Source organism: Homalodisca vitripennis, chromosome 3, assembly GCF_021130785.1.
Source record: "Homalodisca vitripennis isolate AUS2020 chromosome 3, UT_GWSS_2.1, whole genome shotgun sequence".
NCBI classification, from domain to species: Eukaryota; Metazoa; Arthropoda; class Insecta; order Hemiptera; family Cicadellidae; genus Homalodisca; species Homalodisca vitripennis.
Genome location: NC_060209.1, coordinates 173,338,418 through 173,357,871, shown reverse-complemented (window position 1 = coordinate 173,357,871; position 19,454 = coordinate 173,338,418). Strand labels below are relative to the sequence as shown.

Genomic DNA, 19,454 nt, shown 5'->3' with positions numbered 1-19,454 from the left:
CTTAGATAAAACTATCTAACTAAAACACATATCTTTTGTGTGTGTTTAGGAAGATGAACAGTTTGGTCAGGGACACGAATTAAATTTTGGTATTCAACGAGTAGTAGCTTGGGTGATTTAGGAATGATATACATCCTACCACACCATTCTAAATGGTCCTAATTTAAAATATTAATTTCGGTCTACGCTTCAGCTATGATATGAGAAACTTAGCAATTTATGTAAGAAAAATAGACAATAGGAACAAAATTATCGTTCCAAAAATAAACCTTTTGATATCCTCCATTTTCGACTGCCACCAAGCTAAGATATTATAGAGTATGAAGTTTTTAGGAGGGGAAGTACAATGAAGTACAAAAAAAATTGGTTTGATCTACGAACAACTACAATAAAAACAATGGTATGACATACGTCTTTTATTAAATATTTGTTGTTCGACATCTAAGACACTCTAGCGTACAGCATCGTTTGTACAGTTTGTGCAAGGCAAGCTATCTACAGGGCACTACACTCTGCGGCGCGGCTTATCTTGTACAGCACGACTGGTACAGGACTCGCTCACACACCGATTACAACAGGAACTGAGTGTCGGGCATGTTTCTCCACTGATTCGCTGCAACAAAAAACATTTCATTGTGCTATTAAAACCTCTTTAAATAGTCAACACAAACAACTAATGAAATACGTACAGGATGCGACAAATATAACTGACTCAGTTTGAGTCTAGACAAAACTCAAGAGTACAGACCGAATATTTTAATACTGTTATTTCAATTTTACGATTTCATACGATCCAATTATTTAAATGTTTTATGCTTTTCTTATTAGATACACAATATTGCAAACGTAAACTTTCATATTTCAGTAAGTAAAGAGCGTATGTACATTTTTCTAGTTATAGTTTAACTTAAATCTATGAGAACTTAAATCTCACAACGAAATCAAATAATAGCGAACAAAATCCTCAAATATCCACATCGTTATTTGCGGGTAAATTTTGAAACGCTAACTAGGTTGTCGACCGTGGCAAAACTGTATGTATTTGTACACATTGAGCAGCTATGGTGGGAAAGGATGATTAGATACGAATGTTGAGTTTAGCTCCAGTTCACCTTCCTCGCGCAGAATCTGAAATTTGATATGGTTGTAGACTTCACTCCTGAAATCTGGATTCATGTTCGTCTGAAGTTATCCAAAAATAGTGTTATATATTTTTTACAAGAACAATATTAAGTCGTTAATTACAAGGAATCACTAATTATTTATTTTAAATAGCATGAAAAAACTAGATGTTTAACACATCAGCTTAGAGTTATTTTGGTGATTTAAAAAATTGGCAATTTGTGTCATCTCAAACACGACTCTTCCAAAATGTACCGCCTTTAAGCATTTAGTAATGGTTTTTGGAAAGGTGTCAGTTAGTATTACCGCATCCTATACAATATTCAAAACTGCACAATTGTCTAGACTAATCTAGTGTTAAAGCGTATAATTATGAAACTATTTTATGTCAATAACTTAAAACTTGCTCAAACCTTAAATATAGGCGCAAATTTTTAAAGCGCTTTCGTGGGAAACAAAATGATGCCAATTTAGAGTTTTTACACATTGGGTAATGACGGTGCCATTAATTATACTGAAACATAATGTAGCTAAAGAATTATTATATAATTATAACCCTTAAATGGCAGGCATTTTGTTTGCACTAATACAAATTCGTCACATGAATATCGTAAAATTCAAATTCACTTATATATTTTTCTATAAAAGTTATTTCTCTAACCTATGTCGAAAAGCAGGCTTTAGTTTTTATAAGTTGCGTCTTTGCAAATTATTTAAGAGTTCCTGGACTCATTTTACGATCTGTAGAGAAAATAAAGTATATTGAAACAACAAAAATTTAAAAAAGCTATTTTTAGCAGAAAAAAACACAAAAAGTTTAATTTAAATATTTCAAGAAGCATCGCAATAAAAAAGGTACAGTACAATGAGCAAAATATGTAAAAATAAATTTTAAATATCTAAAAATTATAGAAGATATAAATATAATAACTTAATTAAACTGGTATCACTATGTTAACAATTGGTAATTTGGACATACATATTTTTCTATAACCTTGGTATATTAGAAAATTTTGAATTACATTACGTATAAAACCATTTATATAATTTCACTCTTCAATTAAACTGTGAGTTTGGAGACATATGTAAAATAAAACAGCATATATTTAAATTCATAAACTAGAATAAGTGCGTTAGAAGAAAGAAAGAAATCTTCACGAACTATGCACGAATGCCTTGTACTAGCGTGCCTTACTACCTTAGAAGGGTGTGGGAGATAATTAATAAATTTCACCCCACATAATGGTACACAAAAATTGGATCCTCAACATATTTTGTCACCTAAATATTTCAAGTTAGAAAAAACAATAGGGTATATTTCTAATACAATTAAAAATAAACAAATGTAAGCCATGCGGTGGTAGGCTAGAGTGACTGTAGGGATTCTGTGCATTGCCCCTAATGTGTTAGAATTCTACAATGTAAGGTGCTTTCAGTGAAAAGTTTAATTCATAATGAAAAAATATGAAACTACGAGATAGAATCAATAATAAAATTCAAAAGCTAAAAGAAGAAAGTAAACTTATGATAGGGAGCATAGGTTCGTAAAATAGAACAACTAGATATGTACATTCAATAATACAGATGTCTTAGCTGAGCGTAAGTTTAGTAAATCCACTTTTAGTGTCTAGAAAAATTAACGTACCTTTGTTGGTATATTTGTCAGTTGTATACCCGATACCTCTAAATAGTCCCAATCTCTAAACCCTATACATATTTAGCTCACCAAAATAAGAAACAACTATTGTAAAGATAATTACATTTTTTTAATTCACAGATTGTACGTACTGGCGACTGTTATAATAGTCGCAAATATTTATAATAGTCTTATTCAAGACAATATTTGTCACAATTTCATATTTTATCTGGATAAAAAAAATTGATTTCTTATAAACAGCAACACTGAAAGAATTCAAAATGACAACTAAAGACGCCTTTTTGAAGGGACATACACTGTGCGGTTACCTTGCGCTAAACCTCAAAAAGTGCTGGGCAATAACTTTGGATGGAAGAGAAACCAAATCCTGATGGTAATCTTATACAACTCTTCATAGGTTTTAGCTAACTTAATTCAATTCTGTTATGAAAAAGAAAATATTTAAAATTGAAAGAAATTCTTAATTCTCAACGTTTAAGTGCACACATAAACGTTAAAAATTACAAAAATATGAGGTTGTAATTGCAAAAAATAACAACATATTTTTATATAAACGAACTTGTTCATATAAAAAAAATACGGAAAACAGTATACGAAAATAAGAATAAACTCATAAGGAACAAATATACGATAATAACTCTCGCAAATAAAAAAAAGAGTGCTGGATGTGTTGGTTATTTAAAATTTATATCTACTAGGGCATATAGTAACTGTTTGTGGCGATCTTGACAAGTTATCCCGCTTGTACCAAAGGATGATAGAACAACAATAAATAATAGAAGCATACAATAACAACCAAGAACTCCAAAGGTTGCTGGAATTGTCAATTCTAAGTTACAGTTTTGCCTATAAATGATACAAGATAGAAAAAGAGGTAAAAGGTGCATTCACGGAAGATTGTAATCGTGTAATTTGCTATAAACTACCGTAAACATGGGGTGACTCTACAGACAAACCACACTGTATTACTTACTCATATTGTTATTACCTAATAGTGGATTACCTTTGTAGTACATTTCTTTTTTCATACTGACTGGACAACTTTTACCCTGCAACAAAATTTGAGTAAAGAACATGTACACCATTCTAATTTAGTTTGATACTGACAATAACGTACATTATATATTGTAAATACATAATTAATTAACATCTGTTATATTATTTTAAGAAGATATAGTTACTGTTCAACATCTCGTGTGTAAAGTTGGATTAGTATCTTACAAATATGTACTGCAAAATAAGCGTTATAAATATTATTTATATATCACCAACCTTTATCTTGGCGATAGACAAATGAACATTTTGTCACAATCCTCAAAAGCGATCACGTAATTCACATGATTTCCAATCCTATATATTTGTATATCCTAATGGGTTTCTTTACAAAGAGATATTGGTTCCAAAGTGCTGTTATATTGCAAATAAACGACCAAAATAACCCCTAGGTCATCAACGTTCTTGGTAAAGACTGACAGCTACCCTTCTGTCATAGTGTCATTATGATACAAGCAAGTATACTCATACAATATCAATAACAATTTTTTATTTTTTACATCGAATTGGCTGTAAAGGGGAGATCACGGTAAAAATAACAATTATTAATAATAATGATACAACTATGCACAAGATAACAATATAAGCAATAAATTGAAACTGAACAATTAAAAGAGTTTAAATTAGATAACATTTACTAGAGAGGTCTCTGTTTTTAAATGAAAAATTTTTTTCAGGCGAATTTAGGACTACGTAGTCCTTTCTTACACTTGACGTACAAGTATAAATACAAACCATTAGCAATCTCTTAACAATCAAATTAAATAAATTCAACAGCATTTTAAGAATAAAATACATAGTTATAAATATTAAGACTAACCAAAGAGTTGTCCGTGTTCTGGAAATCAATATTGGTTCGGACGGTACGGTGGTGTAGAGGCTGCAGCGGCCGAGCATTGTTCCCCAGCGGAGCTTTGGGTATCTCCTGACTACCCTGCATCAGCTTCCGGAGGGCATACATCTGGGAACAGGGTCGGAGAGAATCTTTTTCATTTTAGTTAAACATCTCATTCCTAACATTCGACACGTATACAAAATGAGTTTTGAATACATGTAATTAAATAACAGTTGTAAAACATATGTTGAATAGAAACATAAACTTAATTTGTAAACTGTGATTTGATTTTGAGCCATTGACACGTTAGTTTTGATAATATTTAGACTTTTTAAGGGAATAAGTAAAATTCAATTTTAACACCCTATTAAAACCTATTAACTTCCTAGAAAATTTAACTATTTCAATTCCAAATAGTTTTCAAATTCTTTCTCATTAATTCAATGATTACTTTGTTTGCTGAGTGAGGTGTGTAAATAATTGACCCATTCACTTATAGGTTATATTAACAACGTAATAAAATATAAATTAACAGAATGATCCATTAATTTGCATACAACAAGAAAGCAATGTGTCCATAACTCTTATCTTCAGTTTCATCTCTGAATTTAAATATAACTAAATTAATCAAATTGAATACTTTTAATACTATATTAATAAATATTACTATGCCAAAATGAAGAAACATAATCTTGCCCTAGCAAAATCCATAGCAGGTTTTAACTTGACAAAATTACCTCTTAACATTATTTCTTGACAGTATACAATAGTTGTGTGATAATACGGAGAGTAGTAACGTCAGGATGATGTACCTAAATGGGTCAATTCTGAGTAAATGTTTACATTCGTAAAATGTCTTGTTCGTGGATAAAATTTTTAATATTCTTTGAACCTTCAATTTCAAAAGCTGTTTTTGATTTAGAACCCATTTATAGCTTACTTATTTTTATTCGTTGGTTTCAACGAGTCTTAAAAGGAAATTAAAGAATGTGTATCACAGTTAAATCTATTCGCTGTTCTAAACTACCACCACGCCATTCACAAAATGTTATACTATGCCATTCCTGTCTCAAAATTTCTTACCTCTTGCTTAGTGATGTAAACAGGCTTGTTGATGATGATCCAGACCGTCGTCTCCCAGCAGCCCGGGTGTGTGGTGGAACCCTCGTAGGTCATGTAGTGTAGAGTGTCCGGCAGTAGACTGTGCAGGGATAGGTAGCGAATTTGGATTGACGACCCTAGAACGTAAATATTACTATGAAATAAAGTTTAAGTTAAATTAAAATTATAAATAAAGACCAGCTATATCAAACATGTATTAGCGTGTTCTCATTTTAAGTGGATTGTTTAACATCAGTACAATACAGTTAAAACTACCAAAACTAATCAAATGTTGTATACATATTCATAGAAAAATTCAAATCCTCATGTTCTCAATGTATTGTAAGGATTTAGAGAAAACACACATAAAGATTGTGAAATAGAATCCACCTGAAAAAAACAATAAGCACAACTAAGTAAATCAAACGTACCATAAAGAATTACTAAAGTTACTAAATAATTCTTAAAAAAGGAACATAGGAAAGGTTATATAAAAAATTAAAACGTGGTATAAATTCTTTAAATATTATTATGTCAAAGATTTACATAATAATATTGTCCGGCAAGAGGACCTTGCCGGACAAAGGGCACATAGTAAGATATTGTAACTTTCGGGAAACGGCTCTTAAAGTTTATAGTTGTAAAGATATTTTGTAACACTTAAAGGATCCTGTGCTTAAAATTTATTGTACTGGGAATATTTTATAAACTTTATTATAATGTTATTACTCTTGTATTTACTGAAAAGTACTAATTAGTCAAAATAAAATTTATAAGATATGTTTATGTGCCCTTTTTTAGCAATACATAGCCTATAACCTAAACTAATGGATAAATGCAGTGAAATATAAAAACCAAGTTGATAAAGAACAAACTTTATTACATCACATAGCCAAAATCATAAAAATAAGGTTTTCAAGAATTTTCCTCAAAAAAATTTGCTCCAGCCATATTTCGGTCATCTGCGGTCAAGTACTTCATCAAAACTTCGGACATCAATGATTTTTAGCTTCCGACACTTCAGGAAATGGCACTGTTGCAGGTTGAATTTCTCCTAATGTTTGTTTATTTACAGTGTTCATAAACTTGAAAGGAGAGTAGGTAGGAACAAAAGTGCTAGAACACACAACAGTTCCATCACTTTTTGTATTTAATTATTACGTACTTCATGATTGTAAACTTCTGTTTTTTTAGCCAACTTTTGAAAGTATTCGAAGAAAGGCTGAAGGCTCTTATCCCAATCTTTTATGAGACTTCGATCCATTATTACTGTAAAAGGGCTAGGCTTCTGCCGAGCCTGAACCATAGCTTGCAGCCATGGCTTTGCAGTTCCGATGACCTCTCTCTTTTTGATATGAGACCTAACAAGACCAAAGTTTCCGGTCACATTGTGAGAATGAATGGCCCCTAACTGGAAACAAACTGTATAATTTCTACGTCAAACACTTTGCTGAACCACGAACAAAATTTAACCATTGTGGCGTTGCGGTTTTGTCCCCCAGCAGAGTCCGATAACAAAACAACAGTTTTTTACTTCTGATTTTTCAATATATTTCTTAAGGCAATCGTACAGAAATGAAAGCCACACTGTTCGAATTCTTAGATGCTTGTGATTCCATGAAACAGTAGAAGTAAGACTCGTCATCATTGAAAATGTGTACGTTAAATGCATATAACCATAAAAGCCTTTTGTACAATTGGCTGTTCACATTAATTCTTGGCACTGGGTAGTTTTGAGCATAGTCAAATTCACATACCAAAAAAGAAGAATCAGTTTTTGCTTTTTCTATGAACTCATGTTTTAAAGCTAGTCTTCTTTTATATTTACGATGATGAATCTGATAAGGTACTTTGATTGGATCATTAGGATTTCTTGACAGTTTTTCTCTGCATTCTGTACAATAATCGCACACACATCACTTTTAGGTGACCTCATACCAAATTCATGGCCAAAACTTAGATTTGAAACACTTAAAGTAGTGGGGGTAGCCCATTTTCAAGTTTTCATTTGTTTTCAGACCTATATAAAACTCTTGAAACAATGTGTAAAGAGTTTTAATATTGAGCTCCGGGTTGTCAAAGTACTTTAGAGAGGTTTTATTGCCACTATAATGGCTCTTAGGCTATATGGAATTGATTCAAGGTGGTGTCTTCATCAAATCAAAAACATTATGTTTCAATTTGTGTGGTCGATTAGTGTGATGACCTCTCCGTTCTGTAAAGTCCTGACCATTTAACACACTTTTTAGTTGGATTACTCTTATTCTTTTAGGACTTATTTGTAAAAGTTTTCTTAAGAAACCTTGACAAACTGATACCTTAAAACCACCAACGTTGATACTATAGGCCCAAATATTAATTCGGGGCTTTTTTTTGGGTTGAATGGTCTGAGTTTTGTTAATCAATCTTTTCTATACATTTAGAAATAAATGAGTCTTGCAACTCTTTACCTTGGTTGTAGAATGATGAAAATAATTCGTTTCTGATGTTCTGCAGTAAAACTTTCAAAACATTTCTTACTACAAACACTCGGTAACATAAAAAAACTGCTTTCCACTTACAGTCTTTCCAGACCTACCGACATACTCTTTGCCTTTAAATCGTTTCACTTTAGCACTTTCACGTTTCAAATTTGTATTGTTACTGTATAGTTTACGTTTGCGTTTAAACTTTCGGCTGATCCATTGCACTTAATAGCTCTAGTTTTTTAAAAGGATTTAACTTATGAACAATGAACATAACCTCAATAATTCAACAAGCTAAAAAATAGAAACAGCACTGATGTTAGATGTCATTGTTTTGGATTCTGCAAAAAAAATTCTCTCAGAAACCAAAGAATAGAGATTTTTTTTTCAAACTTTCAGGGCACATTCAAAACAACGTGGCGGATCCAATAAAGCAATTGCCGGAAAAAGGGCACATACACCTATATGCCCTTTGTCCGGCATTGTCCACAATTAAGGGTATGAAAAACAATTATGCAAAGATTACATAACAATAACAGTAAATTGGGTGGGAAGCACAACCATTTTATTGACGCTATTGTTAGAGATTCTGTAACATTTGTTACCTCATATCGAGGGAGTATTCACACATAGTATATAGACGATTAAGGACATAACAGAACATAGGATGTGGAGAAATATTTCTACAGTAGTTATGCCGTAATGTAGGTGGGAAGGGAAGTAAATGGGGCTACTGCTACAAATTCTGTAGTGTTGTTAAATCACATCAAGGGAAACTTAACACTAAGAGATATAGACAATTGAGGACTGGATAAAACATAGGATATGAAGAAGCAGTTACAACAGGAGCGTTGGCAATAAGGTGGATATAAGGGTAATGACAGTCATTGACGCTACTACAACAGATTTTATAATGTTTGTTGAATCATTTATAGAGAGAGTAAAACACAATGATATAGAGGATTGTACATTGTTACATAGAGCGATATAAACGATTGTACATTGGCAGAACATAGGAAGTGGAAAAACAGTTACCATTCCAGTGGCCGTATGTGGGTGGGCAAGGTAATGACACCCATCGACGCTTCCTCTAGATGTTCTATATATATATATATAGAAATAGAGAGAGAGACGTGGACGAAGTGGACTAATTGAAACATGAGGCGTTGATAGAGTAACTAAAGTAATAGTGGCACTAATACTGGAGGGAAGGTTAATAAAGTCATTGAAGCTTATGTTCAATATGTTATTGTATTTGTTGGATAATATTAAGAGGGAAGTTACATAGAGAGATATTAAACTTTGTGGACTTCAGGAAAAATGTATGTAGAGAAACAGTTACCACAGAAATATAAGTGGGAAGTGTAATGGTAGGCATTGACGCTTCTGCTAGATATTCTGTGATGTTCATTATTTCACATATATATGTTAATAGAGGATTGGGGACTAGAAAAAACGAGTCTCCACTGCTATAGCGGCAGTTATGTGTATGGGAAGTGTAATAATACTCAGTCTGCTACTGTGGTAACCTGTTTCTCTGTTATTTGTTCTCCAGGTAGGAATTCCTAACTTATTCTCGGACGAGAAAAAGGAAACGAGACCTCTGGAGAACTGGGGTAGCACTCTTTATCCTTGGTTACACCCGTCCAGGTTACTCCGGCCAAGCGCTGTTTTCAGGACAAGGCGATTCCCTTTAGGAAGACAGACCGTACAGGGTCTCTCGTTGGGGAAGCCACCGGCTCTGCGCACCCCTAGTTACAAGTGCCCTAGGGTCTAAGGAAGACCTTGTCAATGTGCAACTTGTCTTCAACAAATTCACGACGGCAATCAAGACGAAAGGAACACCTTGACCTGATCGCTCAGAAAGGTCGAAAAAATGAGTGCGGTCTGTCAAAAGGACTGAAAATTGCCGTCGGTACTGAAAGTAGGGAATGCTAACCATTCCCGCAGGATGTCCTAGGCAAACTCTACTGTCGGTGGCAGTTAGGTACCTAAGAAAAGAGTATCCTTGGCAGCATAACTCGTTTGACCAAAAGATAGGCCGAAGCAAAGAGAAACGATCACCAAAGGCGGAGAAAGTTGAAGCGAGACACTGATTCTGTGATACCTAAGAAAACTCCAGGAATGCGAGAAATTCTACATCCATGACAGAGCGGTGGCGCCGGCTTTTGATGCCTTCTAGCCAACTAAGCGTGGGAACAGACGGCTTTCATGTTGGCCACGCTGGTCTTGCGAAAAGTGTTCAACTCGGCTAGGTGGACTTATATTCTGACCGCTCTGCAGGAAGAGCTTTATTTCTAACCTCTTGAGGATGTTTAACTGCTAGTTATTTCAGTGATAGGAGGTTTTCATAAATGACAGCCGACGGACTGCGCTGAATATAAATGACGGAATTTTTGTGCAGAGCTCACTTATGAAACCGGACCGGTGTATCTGGAGGGAGCTGACGCGTCGCACTTTTCAATGATATTGTGGCTGAATAAACTGCAAAGACCTTCAAATAGACACAGTGGCTGATCGACCGAGTCATGCTACGCATGATAAAATGACTGTGGTAGAAAAGAACACAGAGATCGTACTTCTCACTAAAAGGACACACGAGAAAGTCGTCCAGGTCTGGTGGACCAGAAGATCATCGACACAAATAACGTAGTGAAGAATCTCGCAGTGACTACAAAGCAAGGGCTGGGACTAGATCTCTTGATATTGGAGGATTTTGGACTGAATAGAATACAGGATGCGAAAGGTAAAAGGTATCATAATACCAATAAGATAACGTAGCCAGGAAGTGTGATCCCAATAATTTCCGCTACTACTAGATATTCTTATGTGATTGTTATCTCACATGAATACGGTCATTACAGAGAGCGATATAGAGGATTGTACACTAGCAGAACATAGGATGTGGAGAAAGCGATCATCCGAAAATAAAAAATCTGGAGGGAGACTTGCACGTCAATTTTGCCAATAACATTGTTGCAGATGATTAGAAAGACCTACGACGACTCACAGTGGTTACTACACCAAGACATGCTACGAGTCTGGCTGTGGTGGTGGAGAAAACAGAGTTAGTACTTCTCACTAGACGGACAATCGACAACATCGTACTGGTGAACCAGATCATTGAGACGAGTAGCCCTTCGAAGTAACTCAGTTTGAACCTAGAAACAAAGCTAAAGGTTTGGGACCAGATTTATTGATGTAGAGCATTGTAGACCGGATAAATACGATATTGATCGTACTTCTCACTAGAAGGAGGATCGACCACGACATTCAGGTCCGGTGGACTTGAAAATTATGGAGATGAATAATATAGTAAATGTTGATACAGACCTCAAAGTATAGGACCAGATGCCTTTATATAGAGCATTGTGGTCTGTGTAGTACAGAGGATGTGGAAAACATTTAATAATAAATAGCATTTAATAATAGCTTGAGGGGTAATAGCAATAACTTACTCTACTACTTAAAGTTCTACAAATTATGTTAACTCGCATTAAAGAGTCGTTACAAACAGCGACATAGATTGTGTATATTGACAAAATATAGGACATGGAGAAAGCAAGCCTTGAACGGAACAAAATCTGGCGAGTCTTCCTCGTGGCATTGTCGTAGTCATCACTAAACAGACCTTCGACGAGTGACAGCGGCTGATCGAGACAAGGTACCAGTGCTTGTATACTGTGGTGGAAGAGAATACTGAGATTGACTTCTCACTAGACGAACGATGGACAACGTATGAAGTTCCGGTGAACCAAATCGAGACAGATAGAACTGAGAAGTATCACTATTGACATTACTGTTAGACATTCAGTAATGTTTTTAACTCGCATTAACAGATTCGTTACGTAAAGTGATATTTATGTTAGTAAACTCAATAGAACATAGAATATAATGAAAGGGATCCTCCAAATGGAAATATCTGGCGAAAGCCTCCTCGTCGTAATGGCATTGTCGCTGTCATGAATACAAAGACCTTCAACGAGACCTAGTGGCTGGTCGACCGAGACATCCTACAAATGCTTGGGTCACTGTGGTGATGGATAATACCCAGTTTGTCGGTGGACTTGATATTCTTCGAGACGAATAGTCCTTTGAGATGACACGACGTGATCCTTGGTGTCAAGCTATAGATCTGGGACTAGGTCTCTTGATGTATATCATCACTGTATTTAATTGAAAACCAAAATCGTACCTTTTAATAGACGGAGGATCGACTAAGTTTTCCAGGTCCTGTGGAACAGAAAATTTTCGAGACGATTAGCATAGTGAAAAATGATGAGTGACACTTGGTACAAATCTCGAAATCTGGGATCGGGTCTCTTGATCTACAGCATTCTGAACCGGATAGAGTAGAATAAAGATGTAGAGAATCAGTTATTATCATAGCGAGGAAGTAATGTAGGGGGAGGTGGTAATGCCAATCATTTACACCACTGCTAGTTATTCTGTAAGGTTTCTAAACCCACATCACGTGAGTTGTTACACAGAACGATGTAGAGGACTGTACAATGGTAGAACATAAGGTGTGGAGAAGTTACCAGTACCAATTGCCGTATGAGGTTTGGCAAGATAACATTAGTCAATAACGATTCTACTAGATATACTGATAAGGAAGATTTTAGATTAAATGGAGCATGGGCTGTGGTGAAAAAATTATCACAGTATCAGTGACAGTATGTAGGTAGACAGAATAATATTAAACAATAACGTTTCTGCTAGATATTCTGTAATGTTTGTTAATCGTATCAAGATAGTCATTAGACGAAGTGATAGGAGGGTTTTGGATTGGATGGAACATAGCCTGTGGTAAACCAATTATCACAGTACCAGTGACAGTATATTGAGGGACAGGATAACATTGAACAATAATGTTTCTGCTAGATAATCTGTAATGTTTGTTAATCGCATCCAGAGAGTCTACAGACAAAGCGATAAAGAAGATTTTGGATTGGATGGAACATAAGCTGTGGACAAACAATTATCATAGTACCAGTGGCAGTATGTAGGTAGACAGGATAATATTAAACAATAAAGTTTCTGCTAGATATTCTGTAATGTTTGTTAACCGCAAAAAGATAGTCATTAGACGAAGTAATAAGGAAGATTTAGGGTTAGATCTCCATCAAGAGAGTGGGTACAAAGAGTGATGTAGACGGTTTTGGACTGGACAGAACATAGGACGTGGGAAAATACTTACCACAGTAGCTGTAGCAGTAATGTGGGTGGGACATTGACGCTACTGCTAGACATTCGGTAATGTTTGTTAACTCATATCAAGAGAGTGGATACAAAGAGTTATGTAGACGATTGTGGACTGGACAGAACATAGGATGTGGGGAAATACTTACCACAGTAGCAGTAGTAGTAGTAATGTCGGTGGGACATTGACCCTACTGCTAGACATTCGGTAATGTTTGTTAACTCATATCAAGAGAGTGGATACAAAGAGTTATGTAGACGATTGTGGACTGGACAGAACATAGGATGTGGGGAAATAATTACCACAGTAGCAGCAGTAATAGTAATGTCGGTGGGACATTGGCGCTACTGCTAGACATTCGGTAATGTTTGATAACTCATATCAAAAGAGTGGATACAAAGAGTTATGTAGACGATTGTGGATTGGACAGAACATAGGATGTGGGGAAATACTTACCACAGTAGCAGTAGTACTAGTAATGTCGGTGGGAAATTGACGCTACTGCTAGACATTCGGTAATGTTTGTTAACTCATATTAAGAGAGTGGATACAAAGAGTTATGTAGACGATTGTTTATGTAGAATGTCTAGCAGTAGCGTCAATGTCCCACCGTACATAGTAGATAGCTAATGTCTGGTGGGACATTGACGCTACTGGTATACATTCGGTAATGTTAGTTAACTCACAATCAAGAGAGTAGATACATAAGAATGATGTAGGTAGACGATTAAGGACTGGAGTATATAACATACTTGTGGTAAGTATTTCCCCACATCCTATGTTCTGTCCAGTCCAAAATCGTCTACATAACTCTTTGTATCCACTCTCTTGATATGAGTTAACATACATTACCGAATGTCTAGCAGTAGCGTCAATGTCCCACCGACATTACTACTACTACTGCTACTGTGGTAAGTATTTCCCCACATAGTTTGTTCTGTCCAGTCCACAATCGTCTACATAACTCTTTGTATCCCCTCTCTTGATATGAGTTAACAAACATTACCGAATGTCTAGCAGTAGCGTCAATGTCCCACCGACATTACTACTACTACTGCTACTGTGGTAAGTATTTCCCCACATCCTATGTTCTGTCCAGTCCACAATCGTCTACATAACTCTTTGTATCCACTCTCTTGATATGAGTTAACAAACATTACCGAATGTCTAGCAGTAGCGTCAATGTCCCACCGACATTACTACTACTACTACTGTGGTAAGTATTTCCCCACATAATTTGTTCTGTCCAGTCCACAATCGTCTACATAACTCTTTGTATCCCCTCTCTTGATATGAGTTAACAAACATTACCGAATGTCTAGCAGTAGCGTCAATGTCCCACCGACATTACTACTACTACTGCTACTGTGGTAAGTATTTCCCCACATCCTATGTTCTGTCCAGTCCACAATCGTCTACATAACTCTTTGTATCCACTCTCTTGATATGAGTTAACAAACATTACCGAATGCCTAGCGGTAGCGTCAATGTCCCACCGACTTTACTACTACTACTGCTACTGTGGTAAGTATTTCCCCACATAATTTGTTCTGTCCAGTCCACAATCGTCTACATAACTCTTTGTATCCCCTCTCTTGATATGAGTTAACAAACATTACCGAATGTCTAGCAGTAGCGTCAATGTCCCACCGACATTACTACTACTACTGCTACTGTGGTAAGTATTTCACCACACATCCTATGTTCTGTCCAGTCCACAATCGTCTACATAACTCTTTGTATCCACTCTCTTGATATGAGTTAACAAACATTACCAAATGTCTAGCAGTAGCGTCAATGTCCCACCGACATTACTACTACTACTGCTACTGTGGTAAGTATTTCCCCACATAATTTGTTCTGTCCAGTCCACAATCGTCTACATAACTCTTTGTATCCCCTCTCTTGATATGAGTTAACAAACATTACCGAATGTCTAGCAGTAGCGTCCAATGTCCCACCGACATTACTATTACTGCTGCTACTGTGGTAAGTATTTCCCCACATCCTATGTTCTGTCCAGTCCACAATCGTCTACATAACTCTTTGTATCCACTCTCTTGATATGAGTTAACAAACATTACCGAATGTCTAGCAGTAGCGTCAATGTCCCACCGACATTACTACTACTACTGCTACTGTGGTAAGTATTTCCCCACATCATATGTTCTGTCCTGTCCACAATCGTCTATATAACTCTTTGTATCCACTCTCTTGATATGAGTTAACAAACATTACCGAATGTCTAGCAGTAGCGTCAATGTCCCACCGACATTACTACTACTACTGCTACTGTGGTAAGTATTTCCCCACATCCTATGTTCTGTCCAGTCCACAATCGTCTACATAACTCTTTGTATCCACTCTCTTGATATGAGTTAACAAACATTACCGAATGTCTAGCAGTAGCGTCAATGTCCCACCGACATTACTACTACTACTGCTGCTACTGTGGTAAGTATTTCCCCACATAATTTGTTCTGTCCAGTCCACAATCGTCTACATAACTCTTTGTATCCACCTCTCTTGATATGAGTTAACAAACATTACCGAATGTCTAGCAGTAGCGTCAATGTCCCACCGACATTACTACTACTACTGCTACTGTGGTAAGTATTTCCCCACATCCTATGTTCTGTCCAATCCACAATCGTCTACATAACTCTTTGTATCCACTCTTTAGATATGAGTTAACAAACATTACCGAATGTCTAGCAGTAGCGTCAATGTCCCACCGACATTACTACTACTACTGCTACTGTGGTAAGTATTTCCCCACATCCTATGTTCTGTCCAGTCCACAATCGTCTACATAACTCTTTGTATCCACTCTCTTGATATGAGTTAACAAACATTACCGAATGTCTAGCAGTAGCGTCAATGTCCCACCGACATTACTACTACTACTGCTACTGTGGTAAGTATTTCCCCACATAATTTGTTCTGTCCAGTCCACAATCGTCTACATAACTCTTTGTATCCCCTTTCTTGATATGAGTTAACAAACATTACCGAATGTCTAGCAGTAGCGTCAATGTCCCACCGACATTACTACTACTACTGCTACTATGTGGTAAAAATTTCCCCACATCCTATGTTCTGTCCAGTCCACAATCGTCTACATAACTCTTTGTATCCACTCTCTTGATATGAGTTAACAAACATTACCGAATGTCTAGCAGTAGCGTCAATGTCCCACCGACATTACTACTACTACTGCTACTGTGGTAAGTGTTTCCCCACATCATATGTTATGTCCTGTCCTCAATCGTCTATATAACTCTTTGTATCCCCTCTCTAGATATGAGTTAACAAACATTGACGCTACTGCTAGACATTCGGTAATGTTTGTTAACTCATATCAAGAGAGTGGATACAAAGAGTTATGTAGACGATTGTGGACTGGACAGAATATAGGATGTGAGGAAATACTTACCACAGTAGTAGTAGTAGTAGTAATGTCGGTAGGCCATTGACGCTACCGCTAGACATTCGGTAATGTTTGTTAACTCATATCAAGAGAGTGGATACAAAGAGTTATGTAGACGATTGTGGACTGAACAGAACATAGGATGTGGGGAAATACTTACCACAGTAGCGGTAGTAGTAATGTCGGTGGGACATTGACGATACTGCTAGACATTCGGTAATGTTTGTTAACTCACATCAAGAGAGTGGGTACAAAGAGTTATGTAGACGATTGTAGACTGGACAGGACATAGGGCGTGGGAAAGCAATTGCCACAGTAGCAGTAATAGTAATATCCGTGGGTAAAAAGAGTTATGTAGACGATTTGTGGACTGGACAGAACATAGGACGTGGGAAAGCAATTACCACAGTAGCAGTAATAGTAATATCCGTGGGTACAAAGAGTTATGTAGACGATTGTGGACTGGACAGAACATAGGACGTGGGAAAAGCAATTGCCACAGTAGCAGTAATGGTATGTCAGTGGGTAAAAAGAGTTATATAGACGATTGTGGACTGGACAGAACATAGGACGTGGAGAAACAGTTACCACAGTAGCAGTGGCAGTAAATGAGAGTTGGACGGGTAATGGTAGTCATTGACGCTACTGTTAGATGTTCTGTAATGTGTTGCGGTTATCTCTCAACTTTCCACCGGACTTCACATACTTCTTTTACTACATAATGTTAGTTCAAGTTCAGTTAATACTAAGCGGCGTGATATATATTCTAATTATAAGTCAACTGTGGACTTTAAGAGGAAGCTTTACTCATTGACATTTATCTTTTAGAATTGTTAAAATACATACCTTTATAGAGCACTTTATTGAAGGTACTTGTGATGATTCTAAGATCCGAATTCGGTTGGTTGATCTCACCAATCTGAAATTACATTAAATATTTAAATACATTAATACATGTACATATTTATATATGCATTTCAGCTGTAATTATATGTGCAGGACTAACACAATAGATCAATTAAAATCAAGTAAAACTGTACTATATAAGCATATGAAACCGATTTTCCGATTTCATCCTGGAATAAAAATGTAACCAACAATTGACTTAATGGTGAACAGTATACTTTCAGCTGTAATTATATGTGCAGGACTAACACAATTGATCAATTTAAATCGAGTAAAACTGTACTATATAAGCATATGAAACCGATTTTCCGATTTCATCCTGGAATAAAAATGTAACAAACAATTGACTGAATGGTGAACAGTACACAACTTATAAATATATGACAAACTTTGGAAAATAAATACATTATAAATTAAGCTATCGGTACAATGTAAATAAAATCTATTAAAACATAAATAAACCGTAGATAAAACTTTCACGAGATTTGAATGCAAATAGTAACAAACAAGAACAGATGAAACTATATTAAAGGACGTGACTCATTTAAGCAGTAAGAAAATAATTTAATTTAATCCATCCCAAATAATAGTTTTTGTATTAGAATTGTATTGTATTTTTCATTGGAACGATTATAAAAACATTACAGTTGCTACACAAGTAAAAATACCATTTTCCCATTCAAAGTCAAAAACAGTTCTGAAATAAAACTAATAAACCAGAACTAAAACTCACTAAAACTATGAAGGAAACAAAACTATTCCGGACGAAGTATTAAAATCTAAACAAGTAATGAATATTTATTTAAATTGTGTATTTATGAATTAGATCTTGTAACTGAATGATTAACCTTGATCCTTATACTATATTTCTGACATTCGATTTGAGTTTCTCACCTGAACCATTAAAGAAATGCCGACAATTCCTTGAGACTTGTGTTGAGCCTCTGACATGTTATGATACAACTCAGCGTTAAACCCATAAAGTTGAATCTGCAAATTAAAGAATATTTCATAGTTGATTATATGTGTTTTAAATAAAACGAAAACTGCATTGCTAATTTTTCTACATAATGACTATATATATTAAAATGTATTTTTTAGTTAATATACTATCAAGTTGGAATGAGTATGAAAGCGATAAATATTTGTATAGCTATAATTAATTTTCTAAATAGTTTTTTAAGGTAGCAGACGTTCTCATAAGTAGTTTATATAAGTAGTGTATAATATAAGACCTTCGTATCTGACGTGGGGGGGGGGGTTGAAATTAAGATGTGTTATTTATTTACAAATCTTGTTCACAAAACCCATTGAAATTAGCGTATTTTTGTATTAAAGTTTACTTTATTTAGGTCATCGTCGTCGAATTTTTGGGTCTCTTCAAACGGATGTGGTCCCATGCCAGGGGCAAGACTGTGACGATGTCAGATTTCAAACTCTCCTCTTAGAGATAGGAACAAAGAAAAGATAATATTTGTGCTCTGGTGCCTAAATATTTTATATTATCTAACAAAGTTCCTTTTTGAGAGGTAATTTTGTCAGCGGTAACAATTTTCCAAATTAAACCGATGAGCCTTTATAGGAAATCAAGTTTTCTTTCACCGTTCTTCAAATTTTACGATATATCGTAGTAAGTATATAAAATAGATATTTCATTGGGCTAACGTCCAAAGGAAAAGTTA

At 35.5% G+C, this 19,454-nt stretch overlaps 1 protein-coding gene across 1 annotated transcript; it reads right to left on the bottom strand.

Annotated features, from left to right (window-relative positions):
• Positions 1 to 403: 403 nt before the first annotated feature.
• On the bottom strand, positions 404 to 18,819 carry LOC124357802 (carbonic anhydrase-related protein 10-like). Its single transcript, XM_046809857.1, has 6 exons — positions 18,667 to 18,819; positions 17,713 to 17,785; positions 5,751 to 5,905; positions 4,653 to 4,793; positions 3,783 to 3,828; positions 404 to 613 (listed from the first exon to the last, which is right to left on the bottom strand). The coding sequence occupies exons 1-6, from the start codon at positions 18,721 to 18,723 to the stop codon at positions 570 to 572; spliced, it is 516 nt and encodes a 171-aa protein (XP_046665813.1). The 5' UTR covers positions 18,724 to 18,819; the 3' UTR covers positions 404 to 569.
• Positions 18,820 to 19,454: the final 635 nt, after the last annotated feature.